Here is a 26,578-nt window from a genome sequence, read left to right on the forward strand (position 1 = left end):
ACCCTCAGCCTCCTGCAAACGGAGGGACAGCTAGCAACCAAGGTCCTGATCCTGAAATACAGGTTGGAAAAAAAAATCCCTGATAGCTTGGCTGAATCAAGGCTGGCATCACCCCGCCGAAGCCACTTGGACTTATAATAATAAACTGGTAATGCTGCCTGCAACATGTGTGACTACAGAGGAGTGTGGTTATTGGGAGCGATGAGGCATCGTTTCAGAGGGATGCACTTAGCCAAAACTGGGGTAATGGTACGAGCCCCCGGTTGATCCCCTGGGCACTCAGTCTCCATTTCAAGGTGAGCAAAGCAACAGCAAATACCTGGTGCAGGAAGGTAGTCCCTGATCTGTAGCGCTTAAACAAATATGATTAAAATAATTGCTGCAGCTGGGTGGCTGCTCTCCTGTTTCTTGTTACGGAGTGTCACTGGGATGTAATGCCTGCAGCAGTGCGGCCCTGTGCTATTTCAACATCACTTTGGTATCTCATTTCCAGCTATCACCTTATTTATTTTAGAAGCTTTAATTTATGTCAGGCCAGGTATGCCAACTGTCCCAATTATGTGAAGGTCGGGGAGCGGCTCCTGCAAACTGCGCATGAGCTGCAGCTGGGTGCTGCAACAGCCTCTTCCCCGGGATCTCCTCCTGCCGCACCGGGATGATGCTACAGGAGCTCCTGCCACGGTCCAGGCTCAGGCACGCTCCATAAACCAAGCATCTCCAGTCAAGCACAGGGAAGCAAACGATGTTTTTTGTGTGTGTGTGGTTTTTATTTTTCCTCCCCCTTTTCTATTTTCTCTTTTTTTTTTTGCTGTTCTAGCTTCTTGCTGGCAACAACAGACGTTATATTTTGACGAGTTAATAAACATCTCCCCCGGGAGTGAAGGAGCTCCAGCATGCTCTGCTTCACCATGTTTTACGTCTGACTAACAGAGTTTGCAGAGCAAGAGGTGTTTTTCTAATCTGAGAACTCAGTAGCTCACGTTTCAGACTTCTCCCCAAAGCTGCTTTGCTTCCCCATGTCTTGAAGGGCTGATATCATGATGCTTCTGTGTTATCTCCTGGGGTCTAACCCATTGCTGCAACCTCCCCCAGCCCTTTCTGCTGCCCCCCACCCACTCCCAACCCCAGATCATCTCTTGGATCTCATGGTTTTGAGCCATTGGATGTTAAGGTATGGCTGTACATCTCACTCCAGGACATCTTTGGGACCTGCACACTCCCTTGGTGCAGGGTTTCTGCGCTGACAGGAATCCCCTTGCTGCTGAGGGGGTCGCTGATGAACACCAGACACTGCTGCAATGAGCTGCTGGTGGATGCCAGGTCTCTGCATCAGGGATGCACCTTCTCTTGCTCCTCCCAAGCACCTCCATCTATTGCTCTGCTAATACGGAGTCCCACAACCTGTTGTTTTTATCAGCCTTTCAGACCAAAAACCAAGAGTTCTTCATAATTTTGAGACCAGAAGGTGAGGAAGCCCTTGGAAACCTGAAGAGCAGGGACAAACGGACATGGCTCCAAAACCTGCTGCTTCTAGGATGCCCCTCACAGCCATATCAACCCGAAGGTGCTACCTTCGTGCCTTTTGGCAAGAAGAAATGAGACCTTGGACGTGGCACAAGGCAGGCCCAGGAAGACAGCGCGCAGTTCGGGGAGCCAAATTGCCAGTTCAAATTTGTAGAACATTATTGCTCGTGAATTATGGATAGTTATTGCACCTCCTGGACAATAAATTATTGAGCTGACATGCTGGATGGAGAGCGAGGAGACGGTGCTGTGTTTACGGCAGGCGGATCTTGCACGTGGTGTCTTTGCAGGGAGGTGCGGATGTTTTTCTTCCTTTCCTTCTGAACAAGAGCATCTCCACCTGAAGCTGAGGAAACAGCAGGGATCTGCCCACTGTAACTCACTGAGTCAGCCATGAGGGCAGCCGCAGGCAAAAATCCCTGGCAAGAGATCTCGGAGGAGTTTCGGGGGGGTTCCTCCCCAATCCCAGAGGTTTGAGAATGGATAACGCTGGTCTGCAAAAGGAAATGAGATGGGTTCCTTAAAAAAACAGGTATAGGGATGCTCACTCAAAGCAGGAGGAAGGGCAGTGTGCCGGCCCCTGGCTGCAAACAGCAGCCTCTTCCCCCCCATAGCATCAGGCATTGCTTTTGCCTGCAGAAGAGGGAAAACTAAGTCTGTTCAGTATACAGTCAGCTGCATAATATTTGTGTTGGAGATGGAAGATAAAGCAAGCTAACCAATTCTGTAAATGTGAGGGTGCCTTTCAAACACTGCTGTGTACATAGACTCAGGAAACCAGCCGGCCAACATCTTAGCAAGAAGGATTTAATGGGGACCATGGCCATGCTTCATCAGACCGGACACTCATCTTTCTTACATGAGGCGTGAGGACTCTTCCCAGGGAGCTGTGCAATCAGCTCCAGTGCTCAGCTTGAGCACAGCCTGGTCCCAAAGTTTGCTGTGGTCCTGGCTAGCCAGCTCGCCCCTCCTCCTGCTCTATCTCCCCAGAGCAGCCTGCCCAGCAGCTTGGCGGGGACGGGGATTTGGCACCTCGCTGAAGTGGTCATTAATCACCCCCAGCATCTGCTTTGGAGAAGGGGCAGGCGGCAGGAGCAGCCATCCCGTGGTTTCCAAGCCTGGCTTGGTTCAGCTGTGAAGCAGAGCTGTGGGTTGGTCCCAAGACAGGACGGAGACACACTTGTTTCTCAGCTGCTTTACTCCCCAGGGCTGCTAGTGCCACTCCATTGCAGCTTTGCAGTGCCCAGGGCTCAATGCCACCCTGCACTGGGACATGGACATAAACCCTGGTGTCCCGCTATGCCCCTCTCTGCCTATCCTGTAGCATCATCCTTGACACCTCTGAGGTCCAATAACCTCCCCCTTGCCCTCAAGAGGATTTGGGGAACAGTTTATTTAGGCAATAAGACACAATATCTATTTATTTCCCAGGCTGTGCTGGTCCAGCATCCCTGGCAGGGGATGGCAGGTCTGCCGAGCCCCTTGTCCCACACATGCTCCCGGCAGTCCTGGGCTTAGGGACTCCCTGAGGTGGCTGCTCCATCATGTTTAACAGACCTTGACAGACCTGTGTGCCCCTTCAATTTGCCTAAATGCTTTCTGGGGCCCATTTAGGCTGTAGGTCTCCATAGCATCCTGTGGCAATGAGTTCCATAATTTAATCATGGGTGGCGTGGAAAAAGCACTGTCTTTTGTTTGTCCTTAAATCTGCTGCCCGATAACTTGATTTGGACACTCCTAGTTCCTCTGTTGGAAGAAATGGGGAATTATCACTGCCTCTCCACCTGCTCCACGGCACTGGTGCTTTTATACTGGCCTGCTGTGGCTTTTCTTTCGCCTCTCCCTCATTCATACCTCCTGGCAATTTCCCACTCCCCTGCCAGCCCGGCCTGGCATCGTGCAGAGGACGGAGCCAGAAAGGTCTCTGCTTTGCTTCATGGCTGTGTTGATCTCCACTTCTCTCCCCTCTCCTCTTTTACAGATGTGGGAGAGATGCGTGGGAGGCACTGCTGACCCCGGTCCAGATGTTGACGGGCTCCCTCTGGAGCAAACCATGGTCTCAATGAAAATCCCCAAAGCGTCTTCTGGTGTTTTTGGGTGCTCGCTCCTGCCTGTTGGGTCCATGGGTGTATATGTGGACCTTTCCCCAGCCACCCAGCCCAGCCCCTTGCAAGAGGAAGGGTTCATAACGTGGGTTATGGTCACCTTGGGAATTACTTATCTCCTAACCAGGCTTTCCTGGCCCCACGGGAGTGGCTCCCACCTCTGTCCCCCCGGTGGGACAGAGATGCTGTGAAGTATCATCCAGGGTGGAAGGAGAGAGGTGGCATGACGGTGCGAGGGGGAGATGGGGAGAGGGGGGATGTTTGTGTCGGCCTCTCCCCCCACCAAGCGGGATTTCCATCGCATCTCAGGCTGAAGCCGAGGAGGCTCTGGAGTCAGTAGAAAGTGAAGTGCTTTCCCTAATCGAATCACACGCCAGTGTCACTCATAAAGCTCTGCAAAGCAGAAAGGACTTGGGAGCCACTGAACCACAAACACCCCCTCCCTCCCCAGTGCCTCTGTGGAGATCCTGCACCTCTTCTTCTCCATCTCTTGTCCACAAACACGGTTTGGGAGGGAGCTGGTGCAGGGGCTCAGAGATGCCACCTTGTGCCCCATGCCTGGTGCAGGGCCATCACACTAGGTATCCCATGGGCTCGAGGATTTTGGGAGATGTATATGGTGCTTCACGGTCTTGGTCTTCATCTTGGGGATGCTCTGCCCTCTCTGGTCATCTCCCTGACAGGGATGTCTCCCTCCAAGCCGGCACTGGGCGTGCATCATGTCTCGCGAGTCCAGTGGGTCTTCTCCATCCTCAGCTTCCGTGAAGATGCTCCATCTTCTCCTGCGCCTTGTTCAGCTCCTTCACAAGTCCCTGCCAGCCCAAGCATGGGCTGTGCAGTGTACAGCCACCCCATTTGGAGGTGAGGGGCAGGAGGACAGTCCCTTGCCTTCACCTCCCTGGCCCAAGCTGAAAGGGGTAACCCATGGACTGCAGGACACCTTTCCCAGCGTGTGGTGGGGTAGCGCACAGAGAGGGGGAAGGAAGGGTTGGTGCTGAGTATTTCACCTTCAGAGAGCACGGGAGGTGCTGATGGAGGTGGACGTTTCTGAGAAAGCCCTTCATTCAGGTTTTGACGGTGCATCAAGCACCAAGTACATTGCTGCCTCCAAGCATCCCCACGGAGCTGTGCACAGAGCAAAATTAGCAGAGAGGCTGGCTAATGTCGAACCGAGAGAACAGGCTGGCTCCATCCAGGTGCCCAACAGAAACAACCTACCCAGCAAAATATACTGGTCCACCTGTTTTCCTACCTCTCCCTGCGTTACAGAGAGATTCAAATTCCCCATCCTTTACAGGCAGCAGCTGGGACTTTTCCATGGCAGTAAACAGCATCCTTGCAGCAGGTCCGTCAGCAGCAGTTTCTGCAGCCTCCTTTGATGCACCCAAAGCACACAGGCACAGAAATCGTCAGTAGCGGGAGGGGGGGGAAAGAAAAAAAAAATCACTGCTAAACTCAGTGTTTACTTTGTGCTGGGGCTCTCTTGGTAACAACAAGCTCCCTAGAAAAATCCTCTCTTTAAAAAAAGCAGCGGGATTTCAGCCTGGCTGGATTCCTGGAGGAGGGAAGCGGCTATTTGCGGAGCAAGAAGAGATGTGGCAGGGGCCGGCCGAGCCTCCTGTGGCAGCAGGACCGGCAGATTTCAGCGGCGGCTGCTTTCCCTGAGCTGGAAACGGGCAATTTTCCGTCTTTGGCCCCTGTTGCTGCGGGTGAGGCAGTGGGGAGCGGATGCCAGGGCGTCTGGGCTGCAGCATCCCAGGGAAAGCAAAACTCTGTACAGCCGCAGCTGTTCCTTGCCAGGGAAGCCCTTCCCAGCGTCTCAACCCCACTTTATCTGTAGCTTTGCCACATATCCCCTCGTCTTCCCCTGTGTGCGTGTCTTCGGATGCTCTCTTCTTACTAATGCCTAATTAGTTTGGAGGGACTGTTTGGCCTGATAGCATAGTTATGGATAATGCTATGCAAATTGTCCTGAAGACCTACAAGCCCCCAAACAGATAAGCACCTCTGGCTACCCCCGCACTTAGCTGCCTGTGGCCCTTCCAGCTGACCACAGCTGCAAATAGCATGTGGGGGCTTCAGAGAAAATGTTCTTTAAAAAAAAAAAAATCATCCTTTCCCCCCAATAGAAAACTCTTTATACCATAAAGATGTCTTAGCATCTCAGTGCAGCCTTATCCCAGATAGCTGTTTAGTGAGAAGCATGGTCACCATCTGAAATAAAAAGGCACTTTTAGAGGACATTTCAGCCCACCTAAGGTCCTCTCTGCCTCTAAAGCTTGGGTGAGAAAAGTACCCACTCCTCCCGTGACAGTGCGATCACAGCTGAAGGGCGCTGTGACCTCTAAGTCTGAACAAGTGAGTCTTTGTCTCACCTCCTGATTATACTCTGGGAGTTTCCTCTGTTTATTATTCATCTGATTGCGATCTTTTTTAACGCTTTAATGCACCCCCCCTCCCGGCTATGCTAGAGACCTGAATGCCCAACCTGAGACATGCACCACAGGAGTTGGAGGGTCCCTGCTCAGATGCCGTGTGCATCACTGGTGGGATGTGAACTGCTGGTACTCCTGCATCCCTGAGCAGGAGCAGTCCCTCCCTGTGCCTGGTGCAGAATGCCAAAAATCAGGGATCCCCTCTGATGCTGCCCCTCTCCTGAGCCATACCCGAACCGGGTGGTGCGGACCCTTTCCTATGTGCCGCCTGCTTCCCCTCAGCTTCATCCGGCCCCACCACCCACCGTCCCTCCAGGGCTGGTGACAAGGCCTGGGCCCTGCCAGTCCTGCTGTGGTTGGGCGGCTGAGTCCTGTGCAACTCATCGCACCTCCCAGTCGGCTGCTGGGAGTGGTCCCGCTGCGCTGGGGATTTGATTGACCTCTGCACACCAGGCCATGAGAGGGAAACGAGGGGTAATATGTAAACACCTGGGAGGAAAAACAGCCCTTTGCCTTAATGATAGTTTGTCATGTCATATTTTCCTAAAATTGCGAAATAGTGGTAGGCTAACCATTAATTTGCATTGCTTTAATTCATATTTTGAATACCAGACAATGACTTAAACGCCACCCGATTTAACCCACACATTCTCACTCATTTCTACAAGAAAATCCATACAAATTGTGCACTCTGCTTCCAAAAGCAGGCGTTTTGAATGCCTGCCGGCTCCTCCACTCATTAATACAAATACCTGCGCTGGTACCAAACCATTCTTCATAGCCCCTCAAAGTGCTTTACACACATGCCCAAGTGTTATCGGTGTTACTTAGTAAAAGAATAAACACCCACCCACGCACAGAGCCCTCTCTTGCATGAACGGTCACTGAGCTCCGGTGCAAGTGCCTGGGCTTCGGGGCTGCACGTGGGGCCAGAGCCAAGTGCTGATGCACCCTTATGTTACACTGCCACGAACTGTACATGAGCCCAACGCGTGGCCCGATCCAGCCAGAAAATAGCCTTTTTTTCTGGTTTATTTTCCCAGACCTCTCACCCCCAGCCCCTCTCCAATGCCAGCACCGCTGTGTCTGTATCAGGCACATCCCTCCTCCTTGCTGCCCAGCCAGGCTCTTCTTTTACAGCTTCACCCCGTCAACAGCAACTGGAAATGAGATTTATTTTTTTTTTGGCTCTTAAGCCTTTTCCGGCACATCCCACTGCTCTGTAAATACAGGCTGAAGTGCAGCCGAGTGTGGGATGCTGGAGATAGCACTCAAGGCAGCTGTATTGCTAGCAATGTGCAGGTGGCCCAAGCAGTGTGGCACGAGCACCCCCTGTTTTGGGGTCTGGCTGGGGTTACCTATGGGACTGGCCGAGGGGCAGCCAGGCTGGGAGGAGAGGGTGCTCTGCAAAGGTGAGAGTAGGCAACTGGGCAGCAAGGAGAGCTCATGACAGCTCTGAAAGGCTTCCAAAGGTGGATTTTTGGTTTTGGGTGATGCCCAAAATGCCCATCCCAAGCACAAAGGCCACCCTTGGCGCTCCTGCGTCCCCAGGCAGAACCCCATGGTCTGCATGCAACACCCCGATTCAACAGCAGAAGCCATCCCCCAGCTTCTCTGTCCTGTTCAGGTTTGCCCTGCCCCTCTGAAGGTGACAACTGAGCTCGGGGCAAGGAGCACACCCATGGCTGGAGCAGCACGTTGGGCCTGGAGAGAGCCCGTGCCAAACCCACAGCCCTGGTTCCCCTGGGCTGGCGGTGAGGCACAGGCTGTAATTACTGCCTGCCTGCCAGGGTTTCTTCGCCCCCACTGCCCTACCCCGGAGGAACTGAGCAGCTGCCAGCAATTAAAAGTAGTTAGCAGTTCCCATGCTATTTTAACCATTTACAGGCAGCAATGGCAGGCCCTTCCTCCTTGGTGGGAGGGAGTGGTTCTTGCTGTCACCCAGCACTTTGCAGCCCTCCTTGCATGGATGCTGCTGCATGAGAAGCAGTGCTGCTCTGTCGTAATGCAACTTTGCTGAACTTGGGGTTGCCTCCTCTCCTGGGCACTGCTGAGCCCTTTTGCTTGCCCTCCAGTGAGTGAGGAGGTAGGGTGGGTTCAAACCCAGCCTAAGGAGAGACTTAGCGTATGGAAAACTGCAGCCCCACCGCTCAAAGTTTGCAAACCTGTAAGTTTGCTTTCAATTCTTTGTGAGAAGGGGTATGTACAGATACTGAGGAGTAGTGGCAGGATACCTCCTCCAATGTGTGAATTTTATTTTTTTATTATTTGTGTGTGTGTGCGTCTGCGTTTTTTATGCTCCTGTGGGTACATTTTGCAGCCTGGGTTTCAATGCCGGTTCGTGATGGGGGGGTGTAATAGTCCATTCCGTGATCCTATGGCGCTCGCATCGTTAGCAGCAAAAGAACATGTCGCTTCACGCGTTAAAGTACTTTTGCCGCCGTGCTGCTCCCCGCGGCAAGCCTCCTCACCGGGCACAGCGAGGCGCGCCGCGCCGGGGGCCGGGGACCGGTGCCCCGCTGGGGGGCGGGGAAGGGGCCGGGGGGGACCCGGCGCCGAGCGCGTTGCGGGGCTCCCCCTTGTGCCCGCACGCCCCCACTGCAGGGCAGGCTCCGCCGGCTCGTCTTTAACGTGTTTTTTCCATCCCTGCCTCGCAGCCCCTCTCCTGGCTCGGCTTCGTACCCCCCGGCTGCACGGGATGGGGGCAGGAGGCGGTGGCGATGATGATTGATGATGGGGGGGGCTGAGGCCGGGAGCAGCTCATGGCAGGCGCGGGGCGGTGCCGGCCCCGCTCCGCCCCGCTGGGCCGCGCCCCGCTCCGCCCCGCTCGGCGCCGGGCAGCCCGGCAGTGTGGCGAGGCGGGCGGGCAGGCAGCGCCGCGCCGCTCCGCTCCCGGCCCCGCCGCCATGCCGCCGCCCGGCCCCCGCCGCCCCGCCGCCCTCCTCGTCCTCCTCCTCCTCCTCCTCCTCCTGCTGCTGCTCTGCCGGGCGCTGGCCGCCGCAGGTAAGGGGGGGCCGGGGAGGGGGCAGAAGTTTTTCGGGGCGGGGGGGGCGGTGGGCAGCATCCCTGGCTGCCTCCCCTCCAAAAAAAAGTTCGCTGCGGTTTACCCCTTTTTTAGGGGTAGCTCGAGGGGGTTTCCAACCTTGGGGCATTTATTTCCTTCTTCTTTTGTTTTCTTTAATATGAAGGTTGAGGGGTGTGCAGGGGAGCGCAGTTTGGGCGGGGGGAGCTGGGCTGTCCTCGGGGCCGGGGGATGCTCCGGGGGATGCTCCGGGGGATGCTCCGGGGGATGCGGGCTGGCAGCGCCGCTCCTCGCCCGCCCTGCCGTGCCGCTGCCGCCTGCTTATCTTTTATATATATTTTTTTTTTTCCTTGGGAAAAGCAAAACAAACCCAGCCCTGTTTGTAGTGTCGCCGGCTGCAATTCCCCAGCGGCTCAAATAAGTAATTATTCAGCCTGGGTATTTTTTTAATCTGCATTTTTATAAACCGGGCTATTGATGGCCGGGCAGCTAAGTGGTCTTTTCCTATGGCTCTTCAAAGTTTCCTGTGCGCAACCCAATCTTGTGATTGAGATGCACTTAAATCCAGCCCTTCCGTTGGTAATCCCTGCCACAGACAATCACCAGAGGCGCGTCTCTCCTGCTGCCCTCTCTCGTTAGGACTCCTGTGATCAAATTCAGCCTTTCTGCTATATTTCTCCCCTCCACCCCCCGCCAACTCCTGAACATCTTCTGCATCTCAGGACTTTGTCCTTTGTCATCCTCCGGCGGTGGCAAAGCAAAGGTGCCGGTGTTAATCCTGCAGGTGTAAAAAGATGTCCTCGAGTGTAGAGCTCAGAAGTGGAGCCCTATAAAGTTTGATGGCTTTTAGTGGTTGGAAGAGACCATAACCGTAACCGTTGGGGCTCCGGTGATGGGCAAGGTCGTCATCCCCGTGGGAACTCGGGAGGAGAGCCCATCGCTCGCTTCCCGCAGCTTCTGGCAAGGGTTTGAGGACACGTCGCGAAGCTGCGCGCTGCACAGATCGGTCTTGTTAGTAGTTAAGAGTCGCCTGACAAGCTGATTTTCTAGGAAAATGAACCGAGCCTTCTTTTCTGAAGCGTAATTAAGGTGATGAGGAATTTTGGGGAGGGAGTTTAATTAGATTAATATTTTTTCCGCCTCCGCCACACAAAGATCTAGTGTGTTTCGGCAAATGGAAAACAGAAATGGCACTATTGACTTACTCAGTGGCCTGGACGTTGCTGCAGCAGCATCCTCCAGCCAGAAGAAACTCTCCCTTTGCTGGAAAGGGAGAGCTTTGAGAGCTGGCAACTGCTGTCCCGCTCTGCTGGGAGCAGCACGGTGTGTGCCGGAGGGTCCTGTGCCGTGGGAGTGAGCAGTGAGGGGCCCGGAGGCTCGGCACGGCGTGGGATGCTGTGGATGGCAGGGGGTTGGGAAGGCTGGATTAGCCAGGCTGCTGTGGGTCAGGGTTTAGCTGTGGCCAAGCAGCCTGGAGCTGCTGGGGATGCTTGGGGAGGGGGAATGTCGGCTGGGTTGGTGGCACAGGACCCCCACACCTGGCTCTGTCCTGTGCAGTGCTCTTTATTTGCACCAAGTTCATGCAGGGGTTGAAATAAAACTGGGCAGGAGGGAGGGAATGAAGAAGAAAAAACTAGTTAAACCTGACAAAGCTGGATCAGTTTGAGTCTGGGGAGCTTTCTAAAGGCATGCTGTTAATCTGGCATATGTAAACGTGTATAAAGTTTTTAGCTGTAGAGCTATAATTAGTGTTTCTCCAGGAGTGTAGAGATTGCATGTGATGATGCAGAGGAGGGAGCTGAGATGGGTGCTTAGCCCCAGTGATAATCCACTCCCTTCCCCATCTTTGCCTGGTTTTAAGGAGGGAGGGAGAGACGTCACCCAGAACATAATTTTCTCTTTTAATAACAGAGAATGTACATATTGTTTGTGTTGGGTTTTGCAACGGGGGGGGGGGGGGAGAAGTGTTGTTTTGGATTGGGGTTTGAAACCCAGAAGCAGTTGGCCTGCTCCTCCCCAGGACTGCTGCTGTGCTCTCCTCTGCTGCTGGGGGAACCACAGCTCCCACCCGCGTCCCCCCTCTCCCGGTCCTGGGGCTTTGCCTGCTGGGCTGCTCACCGTGCTTCGTTCCGCTTGTGTGTGCTACTCTCAATAGGAAAACAACTTGGTGTGAGAATTTTGAGCTTGCTTGAGGGCCTTTCCCCACGAGGCCGGCTGCACGGAGGTTGCAGAAGGGCTGCTGAAATCCAGAAGTTAATGCTGGAGGGGGGCTTAGCTGACAAGGGTGTTTGCAGACAGTGTGATCCTGGTGAAGGATTGTCCTTCCATTGCTCTGCTGTACCACCATCAGGAAAACACCTGGGGAAGGAGGGTGGGAGGGAGGGGGATATGGGCACTGCTGTCCCCCACCGGTGTGGGTTGTGGGTTCCTGCGCATCGGTGGCAGGAGGCTGCCTGCTGCTGTCATTGCGAGCAGATGGCCAGGGGAGAGATGCTCCAAGACCTGTTGCTCGTCAGCAAAGCCTGCCCTTGCAGGAAGTGGAGGCTTGCTCGCTTGAGGACAGCAGTGTGTGGAAGGATCTGCTCTGGTTTTTTGTCTCCTTCTCCTTTAGCTTCTTGGTTATGCAGCCCTCTCTCTTAGAAGCGGGTGCTCTCTGTGCATAATAGTGGCAGAATGAAATAATGAAACAACCAAAAAAAAAGAGAAATGGAAAAATAATACTTTAAAGAAGGCAGAATCTCTTGGAAGTGGTAGTTGCGGGGGGTAGGGGAGAAATCCAGATTGCATTTTGTCTTTATAAATCAAAAGTGCACCACTGCTGACCCAGTAAGCAGCTTGGAGAGTCCAGCTGTGTCCTTCAATCTCTTCTCCTGTGTAAGGTCCCGTGGGTCCTTTTGGTGCTGTGTACACTGGGTCCCTTTCTGTCCCTGTCCTAGCCATACAGGAGTAAAAAAAAGTAAATCTGTATTTTGGGTCAGTTAAGCAAGCCAAGATGATGCAAAGAGCTTGGTTTTGCTTCCATTTCTAGCAGCAGCAGTGCTTTCAAGTCCTCAGTCCTGTGGCTTTGTCCCTCCCAGAGTGTTTGGGGCTGGTGGGATCAGCCTGCCAGCCCTGTAGGTTATCAGGAGAGTCCGTGAGCTGGGCTTTGCTCAGCAAAAGCCAGGCTTGCAGGCTGGTGCCGGGGAGGCGGCAGGAAGCGCTGGGCTGCGAGGTGAGGATGGAAGGGGCTGTATGGAGTCTGCGAGGAGTTCATTACAGCAGATGTTGGTGCCATAAAGCCACAGGTTCCTGCTGTTTCCTATTCACTTATATCCTCCCGGCTTTAGCGATGCTAATGCGAGTGAAAACATTTGCCGGAGCGAGCGAGGCGGGGGGGGCATAAATCACCAGCCCATTCCCTCTGCCGCCTCCTGCCACCCCCCCAGCATCTCGCCTTAGGAAGTGGGGAGATTAATACGGGTGCAAGGGATGCTTGAGCCGCTTGCTGGCTGCTGTCAGCCCCGCCATGGCATTTTAAGGCCCACTGCCTCTGATTTTGGGTTTCCTTAATATGCAGAGCTGTAATTTGCTGTAATCAGTTGTATTGTGCAAGCCACCCCTGCTTGTGAGTCAGAGCGTGGTGGCACTGAGCTGACACAGCCCTGGCCCTTTGGATGCTGGGGGGAGGTCTGTGTCTGGTGGCATGAAGACTCATTCCTCCTGCTGTTCATCCTGGGGTGAAAGGAGCTCGGGTCATCTGGCCCTGCCAGAGCTCAGGACCTAAAGGAAATGTTGTGTGAGATGCTTTCCCCCCAAAGCAGAGCCTTTGTGGTGCCCCAGGAGTGGTGAACCAGTAGCTTTTGAGTGATGTGGCTCCTCACATCAGGCTGGGGCACTGGAAAAAATCCTGTATGACCTGCAGTGGGGTTGCACTGGGGCTGGGAAATGCAGAGCTTTGATTTGGGAGAGGCAGAAAGCCCCATAAAGCTGCTCTGATGCCTGGTTTCACACCCACCCTCTGAGGAACCTCTCTTGGTGGGAGCCTGGAGGCCCCTAGCTGAATGCGGCACCCTCCCTAACGCTCCCTAAATCCTCCATCTCGCTGTCCCTGCAGCCCTGCAGGCTTGGCTGATGCTTGAATTTTTACTGTCGAGGCAGTTTTGGAGCATGGGTTTCCTTTTAGCTTCATGCTGGGGTCCCAGCACGGAGGGTGCTGTTGTTCTTGAGGGTCCCAGCTGGGTTTTGGTTTAAATCAGTTTTGGTCCCGTTGGGGAGCAAAGTGCTAAAAACAGGGCTGTGTGCACGGGGGAGGCTGGGGAGCCAGAAGGCAAGCAAAGCATCCCGGCTGCACGGAGTATTATTTTTGAAGCCTCCTGGTTTTTCGGAGGCCTGACTCACGGCGCAGGAATGCGCTGGGCTGGCAGCCCCGGACCTGCTCCTTGGTGGAGGGGAAGAGCTGCCGTCTCCTCCTCCCGAGCCCGTTCCCCATCCCCTCTCCTCCCAAACCGCTGGGCTGGGCTGGTAGCACCCACATGTTTGCTGAGCTTGGATTTTTAAGGGATTTTTTTTTTTCCTTTCCCTTTGCTATTTGCTTTTTCATGTAGGGGCTGCTTTTTTGATGGGGCTGGGGCAGCTCGGTGGGTCGTAGCAAGGCACCTCTGGGTTGCGCTGGCTGGTTGGAGGCGAGGGAAAGGCAGAGCGAGCCCCGAGATCAAACGCGAGCCAGGCTGGGAAAGGCTGGGCGAAGCCACACTCGAAAACGAGGAAAGGGAAGGGAAACAGGAATTATTTAGCACGGGGCTTGCTCCAGCGTGTTCTGCATGCTGCCTTTAATCTCCTGCAAGTCCCTCCCCACTGCAGCCCAGCACGGCCCTGCTCGGGTCTCTTCTGCTCCCTGCTGCCTTTGGTGGCTTCTCCCAGACCTGCTGGCTCAGCTCAGCCTTTGGGGGGGTTGTTCCCCATTGTAGTGAGCTGCCCTGGACCCCCACGGGTGTGTTGTATCTGGGCTAGGTTTGTAATGAAATGGCCAGGGTGGTGGGTCCTGGCCCTCATCCTGAAACTGGGGGTCCAGGCACTGCTACCTGCTGTAACTTGGGGGGGTGTTGAAGCTGCAAGCCTTAACCCAAACTCTTGGTGGTTGGGAGTGTACCTCGGTGTAAATCTGGTAAAGGGACTGTGATGACAAGTTTGGCTCCCTGTGTTTCTCAGTGTTGGGCTCCATGGAGAAATTCATGTGGGGGAGGGGGAAAAAGCATGCAAGCAAAGCAAACCACGTGCCACCATGATGCTCAGCAGCAGGCAGAGTGTCTTACAGCTCAAGAGGAAGAAAGTGTTTTCGTCTTTGGTGTGGACTCTGCTTCCCATCTTTCCTCAGCCCATGGGCCTGGGCTCTGCAGGGTCCCTTGCCTTGCCTGCCTGCCTGGAGCATCCACCGAGGCCACTGTGTCTTCCCTCCTGCTTCAGCCCTCAGCCCCTCTCCAGAGGGGATTGATGGCCAAGCACTCACTTGTTTAGGTGCTGGGAAATATCCCCTTTCCAGGTAATACATTGCTGACCTTGCTCTTTGCTAGGAGGAGGAGGAATTACCAGGTCCCAAGCCCTGGGGGTGGCTGTAGAGCCACCTGGGGCATGTGCATGGGGATGGCAGGCTGTGAGGCAGGTGTGGCAGTGGCACAGGAGTCCTAAAACTGGGCTGTGACCATGAGACAAGGCTTCCTCCTGGAGCCGGATTTGTGCAGGCAAAATATTTATCAGGAGGCACATCCTGTTGCCTGCCACACAGGGCTCTGTCTGGGTGGATGGGGCTGGCATAATCCCTCAGGATCTGAAAAGCAGATGTTTTGACCCAGTCTTTTCCCCTTTAAGTTAAAGGCAGTGATTTTATTTTATTCTTTTTTTCTTTATGCAACTTGAGACACTTATTAAAGAGTAATATACCCAGTATACAAGGAACAAACTGAGAAGAGCTCTAGCCTCAAACTCTGAAGCTTTTCTCTGCTTGCATTTGGAGTCTGGGCTGTCCTTTTCCCTGTGGGAGTGATTCCCTTCAGGTAGGGAGGAAGACCTATATAGATTTGCAGAGCATCTTTGGGGGTCTCCCCCTCCATCCCTTTGCCCCTCAAGTCTGATCAGCAGCAATCCATAATACATGGATATACACATGTATAGCACAGCTGCCCTCACTTCTCTCTCATTTATTCCCCTAAGAGCCAGGAGGAGGAAAAGGGCTTGTTAGCACCATGAGCAATCCCTTTCCTGCCCAAATACTCAGGGCTGTGAGCATGGGCTGTCCTTCTAATTGTTACAAAACCCTCATCGAGCCAGGCACAAAAGTTAGATCCTGGCATCTCTCATGCTTCCGGGGGGTCCTGCTGGTGTGGTTTCCATAAAGGTCCCCTGAGTAACCTTTGCTGCCCCCCGGCTCCCTGCCTTCACAAGTCTGCGCTGAGTGTGAAAGCTGAGGGATTGTTCCCCTTTGAAAGAGCGTGGAAAATCTCATTTTGAGACGTTTAATGCATGTTAGATCCATCCGCCTTTCAAGTGGAGGCCACCGCAGGAGGAGAGGCGAGGACCTCTGAGGGCAGGTGCCCAGCACCCAGGTGGGCTTTGGGGCTCTGCAGGAGTGATGCTGTGGGCAGCATCCTCGACCAGAGGATCTGTGCAAGTGGATAGCGTGGGGTGCTAGAAAGGAGGGGGGGTGGCAGGGGGAGACCCCCACAAAACTTCCACAGAGGTGGAGAAATGCTCTTGGTATCAATGTCAGTGCGTGCAGGTGCAGGATTGTTTTGGATGCTTTGGCTTGCCCTACGGGTGGATTCAGCACACCACCTGATATATTGAACCAAATAGCACTCAGGCGCAGGTAAAATGTGCACAAGAGGGTTTGAGCACATTGAGGATGGTGCACGGGGAGTGCTGCCGTAAGGCACGATGATGCTTCTCCCCACTGGGCTTCCCTCCCCATTGAAGTTGCATGGAGATGGATGTGGTGGCTGTTGAACGATACAAGCCCATCAAGGGGGAGGCTCGCACCAGGCAGGGAGGTGAGAAAGTAGCTGAGATGAGAGCAAGCTTTTCTCCACCCCAACTTTGTCCTGCTGTTGCTTTGTGATTCTTCCCTTTTGCAGAGCAACTCTTCTCCCTGGGAGCTGCCATCGGCCTGGGAATTATCCCCAGTTGCCCCCTTCTTGCCATGCTTCCTCCTTGGTTGGCAGCATTTAAATGCCTCTACCTGTCCTCCTCCATGACTTAAACAAGGAGCAGTATGGGCTGTCCACCTCTGGGTAGGCTCCTCGGTGTACCTGCATCTCCTGGGGCGGTGGCAGGCTGGAGGGACAAGACGTTGTAAAACAAACCCAGGCTTCCTGGCTGGGTGGCTTGTGGAGGCGGGAGGCTATTAAAAGGGTTGTGTTGCATTGTATAGCGTGGGAGTTTTCCTTAGGCAGGAGGTTAGAGAGCCCAGAAACTCCTCAGGACAGATTTAAATGGGAGAAGGGACAAGCTGGGATGCAGTGTTGCTGTCTCCTCCTTTCTGAAGTAGCTGTCAGTGGGTGTCCTCAGTGCTTTCTAGGCTGTGAGGTTTTGGGCTTATCCATGACCAGTGGCACACATGGGCACAGCCACCCCGCAGTGGCTGAAGGCACCAAGAAGGTCCTCAGCAGAAGACTTTGCTTCGTTGACTGTCCAGTTTCCCTGTGGACTCATGTGATGTTCTGGGAAGTTGTAGTTCTTCCTTTAGATGATGGTGACCACTAGTTGGAGGAGTGAGCAATTGAGACAGAGGAGCGGGGCTTCGGAGGGTTTTGTGGAGGTGGATGAATGGAGCTTCCTTCCACTGGGGTGATCGGCTCTGCCTCTCTGCCATCTTGAGGGGGGTCTCGTCCCCCCCTTGTATGCTCTGGAGGCTGATCTCTGCATGCTTGTTAATCCCCCATGGAGACCTTGCCATCCTACACCATCACCTGGCTGCGTTATTGGCTCTATCTGTTTGGGTTGGCTTGAAGAACAGAAGGAGGGTGTCTTCCAGCAGCCAGAAAGTGGTTGCTATTTAAAACAACCAAAAAAAAAATGTGGTCTGCTGCTTGCTTTTCATCCTTGGAGCCAAGCAAGTGTCCCCACCCTCACCTGGAGGGGCATCTCTGAAGGCTTTGCAGGGCCTGCAAGTGAAGCTAGTAATTAGTGCTGGTCATGAGGGTGGATCTTGCAATGTGGCCATGCTGTCTGCTGTGGTCTGGCCTGGGGCCATCGCCTCGTTTCAGATGGCTGCTGCCCAGGTGTGGGATCCCAGCAGCCTCCCTCCACCCCTGTTTATCCCAAACAGGCTGGGGATGCTGCTTGGGGTGCGGGTACCCTCGCCTCCCCGCCTGGTGTGGCTGTTCTTACAGTTGCTGGATGGTGCTATGGTGTTCCTGCACTGGAATATTATTTTGAAGGTTTTTCCTTCCCCCTAGACAGATGTGAAAAGTAGAGATGTGCTTAAAATGAAAGCATGGCTCCAAAGTCCAATTATACAGCAGTTAAAAGTAATCAGTAGTCTAGGTCGCTGCATTGGAGACTAGACTTATTGAAGGGTTTCCTCCTCCAGCCCACCTTGGAGAAGCTTAAATGTCCTGTCCCTTCTATTTTCTGGGACCTGACTGGAGGACGTCTTCCTAGAGCGGGTCAAGTATTGCTGAAAATCTGCATTAGGCTGGAAGTAAGCTGTTCCCTGTGCTCGGGAGCTCCCCGTCACCACTGTGGCATCCCTATGTGGCTCTGTAGTGTCTCCTCTGAGTTGCACTGATCTATCCGCTTTGGGGACAAGCGCTTGGTGACACGGTGTTGCTGCTGGGTGCACGCCTGGCTCTGTCAGCATTGCTGGGGCTGCAGGCTAATGCTTTGGGCTGGAAGGAAGAAGAGGTGGCAATTCAGGCTCCCCTGCCATCTCCACCCATGCATTTCCACCCGGGTCTGCGGTTCATCTCCTCCTCCCCTGGTCTTTAGGAGGAGATGTCTGACTTGGTTGTGGAAGCACGTTTTCCTGGAGGACGTGTGATGCCTACTGCACATCATTTTGGCTGCTTTTCTGCAGTCAGAGCCCTGCAAATGCCTCCTTCCATGCTCCGACATTGGCTGTAAAGGGATTTGTTTCAGGAGAGGGGATTTGGCTGCATGGCTGTGCAGCACAGAGCTGCTTGGGTGACTGGGGTCCAGAGTGTGATGGAGCCAGGGTGCAGGCTGCCAAGGGCTATAAAACTTTTATTTTCTCCCCATTTGCAGTCCCTCTTTTTTTCATGTATGTCTATGCTAAGTGAATTGCTACTGGTGAATGACTAGTCTGTGCTTGGGTGAAGCAGGCAAGGCTGGGAGGTGTGGCTGTGGAGGCTTTGCGCATTAAAATCCTGTGGTGCCGTAGCTCAGGGATCCCAGCGTTGCATTGAAGGAGTTGCAGCCACGTGGTTAATCCCTATCCTGGGTCATGGCTGCTTCAGCTATCTTGTTTTCTCTCTATATATAAATATAAAAAACAAGTATCAAGGCACGCATTTCAGACTCTGAAATTTATACACCAAGATAAAAATGTTGGCGCTGCCCAAAGCTGGAAAAGCAAGATCCAAAAGCTGGAAAGAGGGTTGGGTTTTGTTTGGGCTGAACAGTGACTAACAAGAGTTGAGTTTTTAAAACAAATGCTTGGGATAAACTGGTTATGCAAACCGGGGCAAATTGGGCAGGTTCCTTTGTAGTTTGCAACAAAACCCCGGGAGTCTGGGGCGTGTTGGGGCTGGTCCTGCCGGGGATGGAAAAACCCATGCGCCGGCTTTGCAGACCAGGGTCCCAGCTGATGAGGAAGTATCCCGGGGGGTCAGTGGCAGGGAAAGCCACAGGTTACTGCAGGGATACAGTTACTGTATCCCTGCAGCCATAGGTTACTGTCCAGCTAAAACCTTGAGTAATGCCAATCCTAAAAACACAATGGGTCAAAAATAGATGATTTTTTTAAAGTGTGGTTTTATAATACCTGCTAAGAGGTATTCGTGGTGACCTTGGCTCCAAGAAACTGTCAGGCTTGCTGGTCCTGTGCAGCTGAAAATATATAAATTAGGAGGATCTTCGGGTTTTTTGCCACAGCATTCATTGTCCGTGGCCGGGAGGATGGTGTGGGGTACGCAGGCGCGCCAGCAATGCTCGGTATGCTTTGCAAAGGCAGTCGGGCTTGCAGACCGCAAGGCTTCTGGTTTCTATCACAGCCTGCACTGTTTTGGCCAGGGGCATCCATCTATCCATCCCACAGCCCTCCCAGGCTCTGCGAGGCTCCTCTCGAGTGCGGTGCTTTAAGGACACTAGAAAAAAGTGGGTGCGAGGGCCCTCATGAATTTTTAACTTCATCCCACAACGTGGGCTGGGGGAAGGCAATGCCTTGCTTGTCGGTAAGGCAAAGTAATGCTCCGTAAAAATCCCTCTTGCTGTTTCCTACTGGATCAGTCCTCTGGGCTGAACAAAAACTGGCTTAGGCTGCCGTTGTCTCTTTGCAGGGAAAAGCCCAGCTGCCGGATGAAGCAGAAAATTAGATGTAAACTGCCTAACAGGAAAAGAAAGATGATTTTTGTACATGGGGAGGGGGAAAAGAGGAGGCAAAGTTGCTGCTTAACCCCACTGACGGCCGGTGCCTGCCCTTAGAGCATCCTCTGACCACCGGCACCCCGCAGTGCCTTGGCATCACTTTACCAGTTTGTCCCCGAATCCTAAGGGCTTGCTGCTGTTTCTGTCTTCTCCTGCTAGTGGAGAGGGATGAGGTTGGAGGCTTGAGCAGGGTGGCTTTTTGGTGGTCCCTCGCCAGCTGGGGAAGGCAAAGCTCCGCTTGCAGAGCGAGTTTTTGTTGTGCACGCGCTTGCTGCCTCCCCCTTTCCGTCTCTGTATCCCAATGACATACTGGCTCTGTTTTCATTAGTATTTATGGACTGGCTATAAGGGGATGCAGCAGATCCGGACAGGCTGTTAATGACCCCTGCATGAAATAGCAAAGCCCACTTAGCGGTCTTGGCCGAGGGGTTTTACTACAACCTCTCTGTCTGCTTGTGCCCATCTCCTTCCTTTAGAGAGTGACGGGGAGGGACTCCTTCCCTTAGAGTGACACGATTTCTTGCTTAAAGAAAAAAGGGCTTGGATTTGTGTGCCTATGGGAGGCGGGGAAAGGAGAGCGTGTGCGAGTCTATGGGAAGTATAGGGGGGAGAATGCAAACCATATGTTTCTGTGAGGGTCAAGTTGCAGAGCTAAAACCAGCGGGGAAGCAAAAGAAGCTGGAGTCCTGCAGTTTGGCTGCGCTTTGCATCCCAGTAGGTGTGGGCGGGTACCTAGCGTGGCCTACCGAAGGATGCTTTTAAAAAAATAAACCCACCCTAAAAGATGACTTGGGTCCCTGCCTGGCACTCTGCGGTGTCACTGCTGTCCTGTGTATTTAGGGCTGGGGTTGGGGTCCAGGACTGTTTCGAGGCCCTTTGGGCTCCTATAAATAAATGGCAGGGATGCTGGGAAGAAGCTTCTCTGGGTTGCCCTGAGTTCATGGTGTTTACAAGTTTGATAGGAAGTCAAGGGAAGAAACTTTTTGCAGGGAAGGGAGTACCTGCAGCTCACTGGAAAAGCAAGGTTGATGTGCCGTGCACCATGGCTGTCCTTGCGTTCTCCTTCCAGCTACAGAGAGGAGTCAGATGAAAAGATCCATTTTCCCTTCTTGGAGTGGAAAAAGTTATGTGCAGGCAGCCCTGAGAGCTGTCTAGGCTTCAGACCTAAGTAATGTGAGCTGGATTGAAGTGCTTTTAAAAAGAAATCCGAAAATAGGGGAAGTGGCGAGGTCCCACAGCAAACTTTTTTAGCTGTGAGACATCTTTTGCTTCCAAAACTAAAGGCATGGAGACAATATCTGATTCCCCGACTGGCTCTACGGAGCTGTTTGCAACCTGTCAGCTTGGTAACCCTCTGCTTGCAGCCCATGGGGACTGTGCTATATATATGGGACACGGGAGGAGAGAGGCATTGCCGTGCCCCCCTGGGAACAGCCGCGGGCTCCAGCCCCTCTGCAGAAGGGACCACAGGGCACAGCATCTCCTTGGCCCATGCTCCTGTGCCTAAGACACCAAAAATCCTGATGGATTTATCTTTTGGCTGTCTGGCTTATTTGTTTGGGGTTTTTTTGTTTTGTTTGTTTGGGGCAGATTTCTTTTTTTAGCTTGGTTTCCTAAAAAAATCCAGATTTTTTTTTTTGCAGTCATGCTGTTTGTGTGTCTGCAGCCCTCCCCCTCTTTGACTTGCAAGTAGATGTCTCGCAATTAAGTGCCTGCCTGATTAGGAAATTAGCAACAAAGTTTTTATCTAGGCAAGCTGGTCGGCCAGTGAGGGGGATCTATTAATATCCCACTAAAAAAACCAACAGTATAACACTTGCCACCTACTATCGGGGAACGCAAATGCCATGTGGGTGTGAGTATTTTGAGTAGCACATCTATAGGAAAGCAGGTTTTGTTCTGCCGCTTGTGGGACTGCATAGTTCGAGCTGAGATGGGGTACCTCAAAATACATGAAGGACTGAGAAAAATGTTGGAAAAACCTTAGGCAGAGGGTGAGGGAAGCTCTGAAGGATGCCTTCAGGTCATGGCAAAAGACTGTTTTTGGCTGATGACCTTTAATTGTTGCAGAAGGAAATGGTCCTTCACTAATGATGGTTGAGTGGCTGAAGGGGAAGCAGGAGGAGAGCATCCTACACCTGGGTCAGCCAGGGAGAGAGGGAGCGAAGGGTGGGCTTCCTTGTAGCATAGGCACATGCTTTAGAAGAGGCTCTGTGGTGAGATTGCTAGGTGTGTTGGATGTGGCAGAGTTTCTCGGGACTTCCTCTGCCAGTGTGTGTAAGGAAAAAAAAAGGAGTTAAAGGCATTTATGTAAACTGCGGGGTCTAAAGGCTGGAGGAGTTTGGATTATCATAGACCTTTGGGTCAATGGTATTCTGCAGCTTTGGCTTTTCACATTTTTGGGGAGCAGCTCTCTGAAAACAGAGCATCGAGGGGAAAGATGGGGGAAAAGAGCATCTTCCTGTTGACATGGTACCAGCTGCTTCTGCAGGTCCTGAGGGTCTCTGTGGGGTTTGATATGGCTGGCATTTGTCCCTAGACAAGTGCTGCAATAAACCTGGCCCTTGCTTCACTGGCAGGGTGGCCTCCTGGTTTGTCCCAGCTGAGCTGCCCAGGAGATGCTTTAAGCCAAGAGGCGCTGAGCCTGGGGAAGGGCTGCTCCGGGGTCGGGTCACTTGGGTGGTGAAATGAGTCCTTGTCCTATTGCAGAGTTCCCTGGGTTTTAAACCATGTTATTTGCAGAGATGGTCTCTTAATGCAGTGCAGAAGAAGGCTTCAGAAACCATGAAGAGGTTCTCAAGAAGGTGGTGAAAATGAGAACCTGGAATTAGGAAAGCAAAAGTGTTATTTCTTCCAGGACCAGGATGTTTATTCCAGATAAAACACAAATGCAGAGAGATAGCATCCCTTTTAATTTAAAAAAACCTGACAACTCTATTTTGAAGCTGCTGAGAATGTGACTGCCCCTTGTGATGTTTCACAGCTGAGAATTTCTGGACAAATTAATCCACTCTGGAGGTTTTAGTCTCAATCTGTCTGTACGGGTGAGCTCAGAATCTGAATTTTTACGGGGGTGTGGGGGGGAAATCTCAATAATTCTGGACCAAAAAAAGTAAAATAAAGCTATGAAGAAGCATCAGTGAAGAGAAGACTTTCAGGTTGCTGGGTGAATCGTGATCTGGAGCTGCTCTGCTGTAATTGTAACTTTGCACACACAGGGAAGTGAAACAAGAAATGCAGAGCGTTTGCTAAAAGAACATTAGCAAAAGCTGGGAGGAATTACTCTTCAGAAAGAGGTATTAGGCATTATTTTTGAAGTAATTAAATTTCATGAGTGCTTATTTAGAATGAAATTTAGTCTGTATTACAGACTGTTGGAGAAGATATTAAGTCCGAGGCAAGCAGGCTGCCTCTGGGAGCAACTGAGTCTCAGAGCAGGGCTTTAATTTCAGTGGTGTATCGGTGTAATAGTATTGTTTATAAGCTTCTGCTGCCACATGAAAGCAATGTTGCATTATCCTGGTCGGTCCTAAAAGCAGTGAACCAGCCAGAAGAGGCCTGATTAGACCAGCAGCTCTTTCTTCCCATCACTACAAAAGAATAGACAATAGAAACTGGGATCCAGTTTTAGCTCCAGTAATGCAATGCCCTCCTTCTGGTGGTCATGTCACATACTGCCTGAGTAATTCCCATCCTTGTTCTGCCTGGAAAACCGGCCTTGGAGGGAGGGAACAATGGTTTGGGCTGGGTGATGCCGGGATCCGGCACCCTGCTGCGGGTGCAGGCTGGTGGAGATGGTGCTGTGGGTGGACCTTGGATGAGGCATGGAGCTGCGGGTTTGGGGAAGGTGGTGGCCTTCAACGTTTGTAGGGATGGCAGTGCCGTGGAGCTGGTGGGTTGTTGGCTGGGGGGTCATCACCCCTCGAAATGGGGAGCAGTTTGGCTGGAGCCTGGGGTTTGCTTGGAAGACTGAGCCTGAGGCGTTGTAATTGAAGCTTGCAAAAGCAGCTCTGTGGTCGCTGCTTGCTCGTGCCATGAGCTTGTCATCCATGCATGGGGGGTACTAAGGCATGGCAAATGTGGATTTTTATTTCTTTTCCTTCAAGAAGAATAACTAACTCGGTCTGTGGGTAGCTGCAGGACATGGGGGGCAGCCAGGAGCTGCACAGCCTCCCTTTTGGATGTGGTTCCTGTGGGTCAGGTTACCATACAGCTGCATCACGTGCTGCTCCTTGCCTTTCTAAGGTGGTTTGGAAATAGAACGGGGTTTTGTTTCCAGCTTGTTTTGTGTCGCTTGGCTTCCCCAGCTTGGGGCAATCCTCATGGGATTTAACAGGTGAATGGAGAGCAGGTGATTGCTAAGGAGAAGGTGGACCCCTCTGAGGTTGTGCTGTAAACTCCATCACACAAGGCGTGGAGAAAACTTTGGCAGAGTTATTTCTTAAAAAGCAGCTACAAATCACAGGGGTGGGATGGGAAATCCAGCTCTTTAGGATGGGAAACCGGCACAGAGAGAAACCCGCAGTGGAAACGTCATGGCTCTTTGTGCCTGGGACAAAGAGTTGGTTTGGAGTTACAGGGAAGAAAAGGAGCGGGTTTGGGGTGGAAGGTGTTGTAAGACGGGTATTGGGATGGGGACATAGCAGGGGGAGGCAAATGGGACTGTAATGAGCAAACACATTGTTGGGGATGATTGAGGATGGTGGCCCGATGATTGAGGATGATGCTGGCCTGGGGGGAGAAACCTTTCGTCAGCCTGATAGTGGTGTGGATGCTGATTTTTTTTTTTTTCCCCACTTCTCTGCAGCTTTGAACACAGAGAAGACAAACTTTCCCTGGATGTCTTAGTAGCAGGAGATGGGTGCACAGCATCAGCATTTTCCTCCTTATCCCCTGGGAGTGTGTGCCAGGGATGCTGCCTGACCCACAGACAAGCCCCAGACCTGCTGCCACCCTCCAGCCTTTGGCCTCTGTGGGTTTTTTAACCTTATTTCCCCCCTGCTCATTCAGTTTGCAGTTAGGAATACCTTTTATGTGCTGAAGACTTATGGTTCAGCCTGAATATGTTATCAGTACGGTGTCTGATAAGTTTTCTGCCTCAAAGCCCTGGGGAAGTGCCTGTTCAGGGTCGCTGCAATAGATTTTCCTCCTCTTTCCCAGCTGCCTAAGAATAGTGTGATTTTTACTTACTCCTTAACTGAATGGAATTACTTTCAGCACTGGAAAGAAAAATGCACATCCTAGCCAATGTTGTCCATAAAGGCTTGTGATGCCTCTCCCCGCTTTCATAAATTCATAAATGGGTGGCAGGATGTGCTGTTAGGAAGGAATAAATCTCTGATTATTTGGATGAGCTTGGACTGTATGAAGAAGGTGGCAGGGGAAGGATGAAGGGTTTGTCTTGGTGGGCTGTGGAGCTGGTGGCCTGATATTGGATGTGGCGATGATTGAGGGTGGTGGTGGTGGAGAGGCATGATGGTTTTATGTGGATGGTGTAAAGGGGGAGCGGTGTAGGCACCAGGACACTGGATTTTCCAAGAGGAGAGATGCTGAAGCATCCCTTGAACAGGCTTGTGATGGGGCTTGGCACCCAGCTGCAAGAGAAGTGCAATGCCCAGAAGAGAAGGGTTTTTCCCCAAGCTGGCATCTTGCTGCTCCCCTTCCCACCCTGCTCCTGGGTCTTGCTGGTGGGATGCAGTTGCAGTGCTGGGATTGAGGAGAGCCTCCCCAGGACCCACTGTGTGTGGGGTGTGGGTCGGTGGGTCATTTGCTCAGTGATAAATGAATGTGTCAACCACCCACTGGGATGTGCCTGGGTGGCTGGAGGGATTTGTGGCTTAAAATGGTGTCAGAGTGGGCATTTGTGGCAGCTTTGCCCAGCCAAAGTGAGGATGTGCCACTTCTGGAGCAACCCCTGCCCAAAACTGTGGCACTCAAGAGCTAACACATTTGGTGGGGGATTGTGCCACCCTCCTGCTCCTATGGGGAGGGTGATACAGCGGTCCCAGTCACAGTTTGGTAAGCATGAGGAGGTACCGCATAGTGTTGGATACTGAGCATCTACAGAAGCAGCCTTGTGTGCATTAAAGAGCCTTCAGCTCCCCTTTCAAGCTGTAATAGCCAGAGCTGAGAGAGTCAATCCATATGTATTTAAAGCACTTCAATAAATAAAGATACTAAATAAAATCACAGCGGCCCTGTAGTCTTTCCCTGCTTCTAGGGACTTCTTTCCCCCATGTTTGCCTCTGGATGAATCTTAAAGCAAAGGTGGGGAAGGGATGGGGACTATCAGGAGTCTCTTAGTTTGGGTGGATGACCTACACCCCGCAGCAGCGGTCTGGAGCCTCGTGCGAACTTGTGCTGCTACTTGTGCCTCTAGCAAGCAGCAGCCCTGTTTTATGGGCATCTGCAGGGTGATGGCAGTGAGGGGGCTGGCATGCAGCGAGCTCCTTTCATCACCCCAAATGATGACAGTGGAGGGGACACACACACACATTTTCTTATGGACATCTTATTAAAGGCAGTTTCCCTGCCTTCCCTGGCACAGCGGAGAAGCTCTGGTGGTGTGTGCGCTTGCTTTTTTTTCTGTGGCAGGGAGGTGACAAGTAGGAAGCTGTCTTTGCAAGCCCTCTGTAATGCTAATGGGAGCTGCAGGTTGGTGCTCCCCAGAGTGTGGGTTATTGTTCCCCCCCCACCCCCCGACTAACCAGGGAACACTTGTTGAAGGATAAAATTAAAAAGCCCATGGTGGTTTATTTTGAGGACAGTGTGTTTGCTTTCACATCATGCTGGAGGGAATTGCTCTGCTACTGTCAGCAAATAAATAAAATAAGAGCTTTGTTTTAAATTAGACTTTCTTCTGGTAGCTAATTAGGCGAGCTGATACCTGCAGTTGCATTACCTAGGCACCGACT

General features: G+C 52.5%; 1 protein-coding gene across 1 annotated transcript in view; it reads left to right on the forward strand.

Annotated features, from left to right (window-relative positions):
• Positions 1–8,897: 8,897 nt before the first annotated feature.
• The window catches only part of UNC5B (unc-5 netrin receptor B), a 55,910-nt gene continuing 38,229 nt past the window's right edge, over positions 8,898–26,578 (forward strand). Inside the window, exon 1 of the mRNA XM_072869340.1 lies at positions 8,898–9,067. Coding sequence (XP_072725441.1) covers positions 8,971–9,067 — 97 coding nt within the window. The 5' untranslated portion in view covers positions 8,898–8,970. The remainder of the gene's footprint in view (positions 9,068–26,578) is intronic.

The sequence above is a fragment of the Ciconia boyciana genome, chromosome 8 (genome assembly GCF_034638445.1).
Source record: "Ciconia boyciana chromosome 8, ASM3463844v1, whole genome shotgun sequence".
In the NCBI taxonomy this organism is placed as follows: domain Eukaryota; kingdom Metazoa; phylum Chordata; class Aves; order Ciconiiformes; family Ciconiidae; genus Ciconia; species Ciconia boyciana.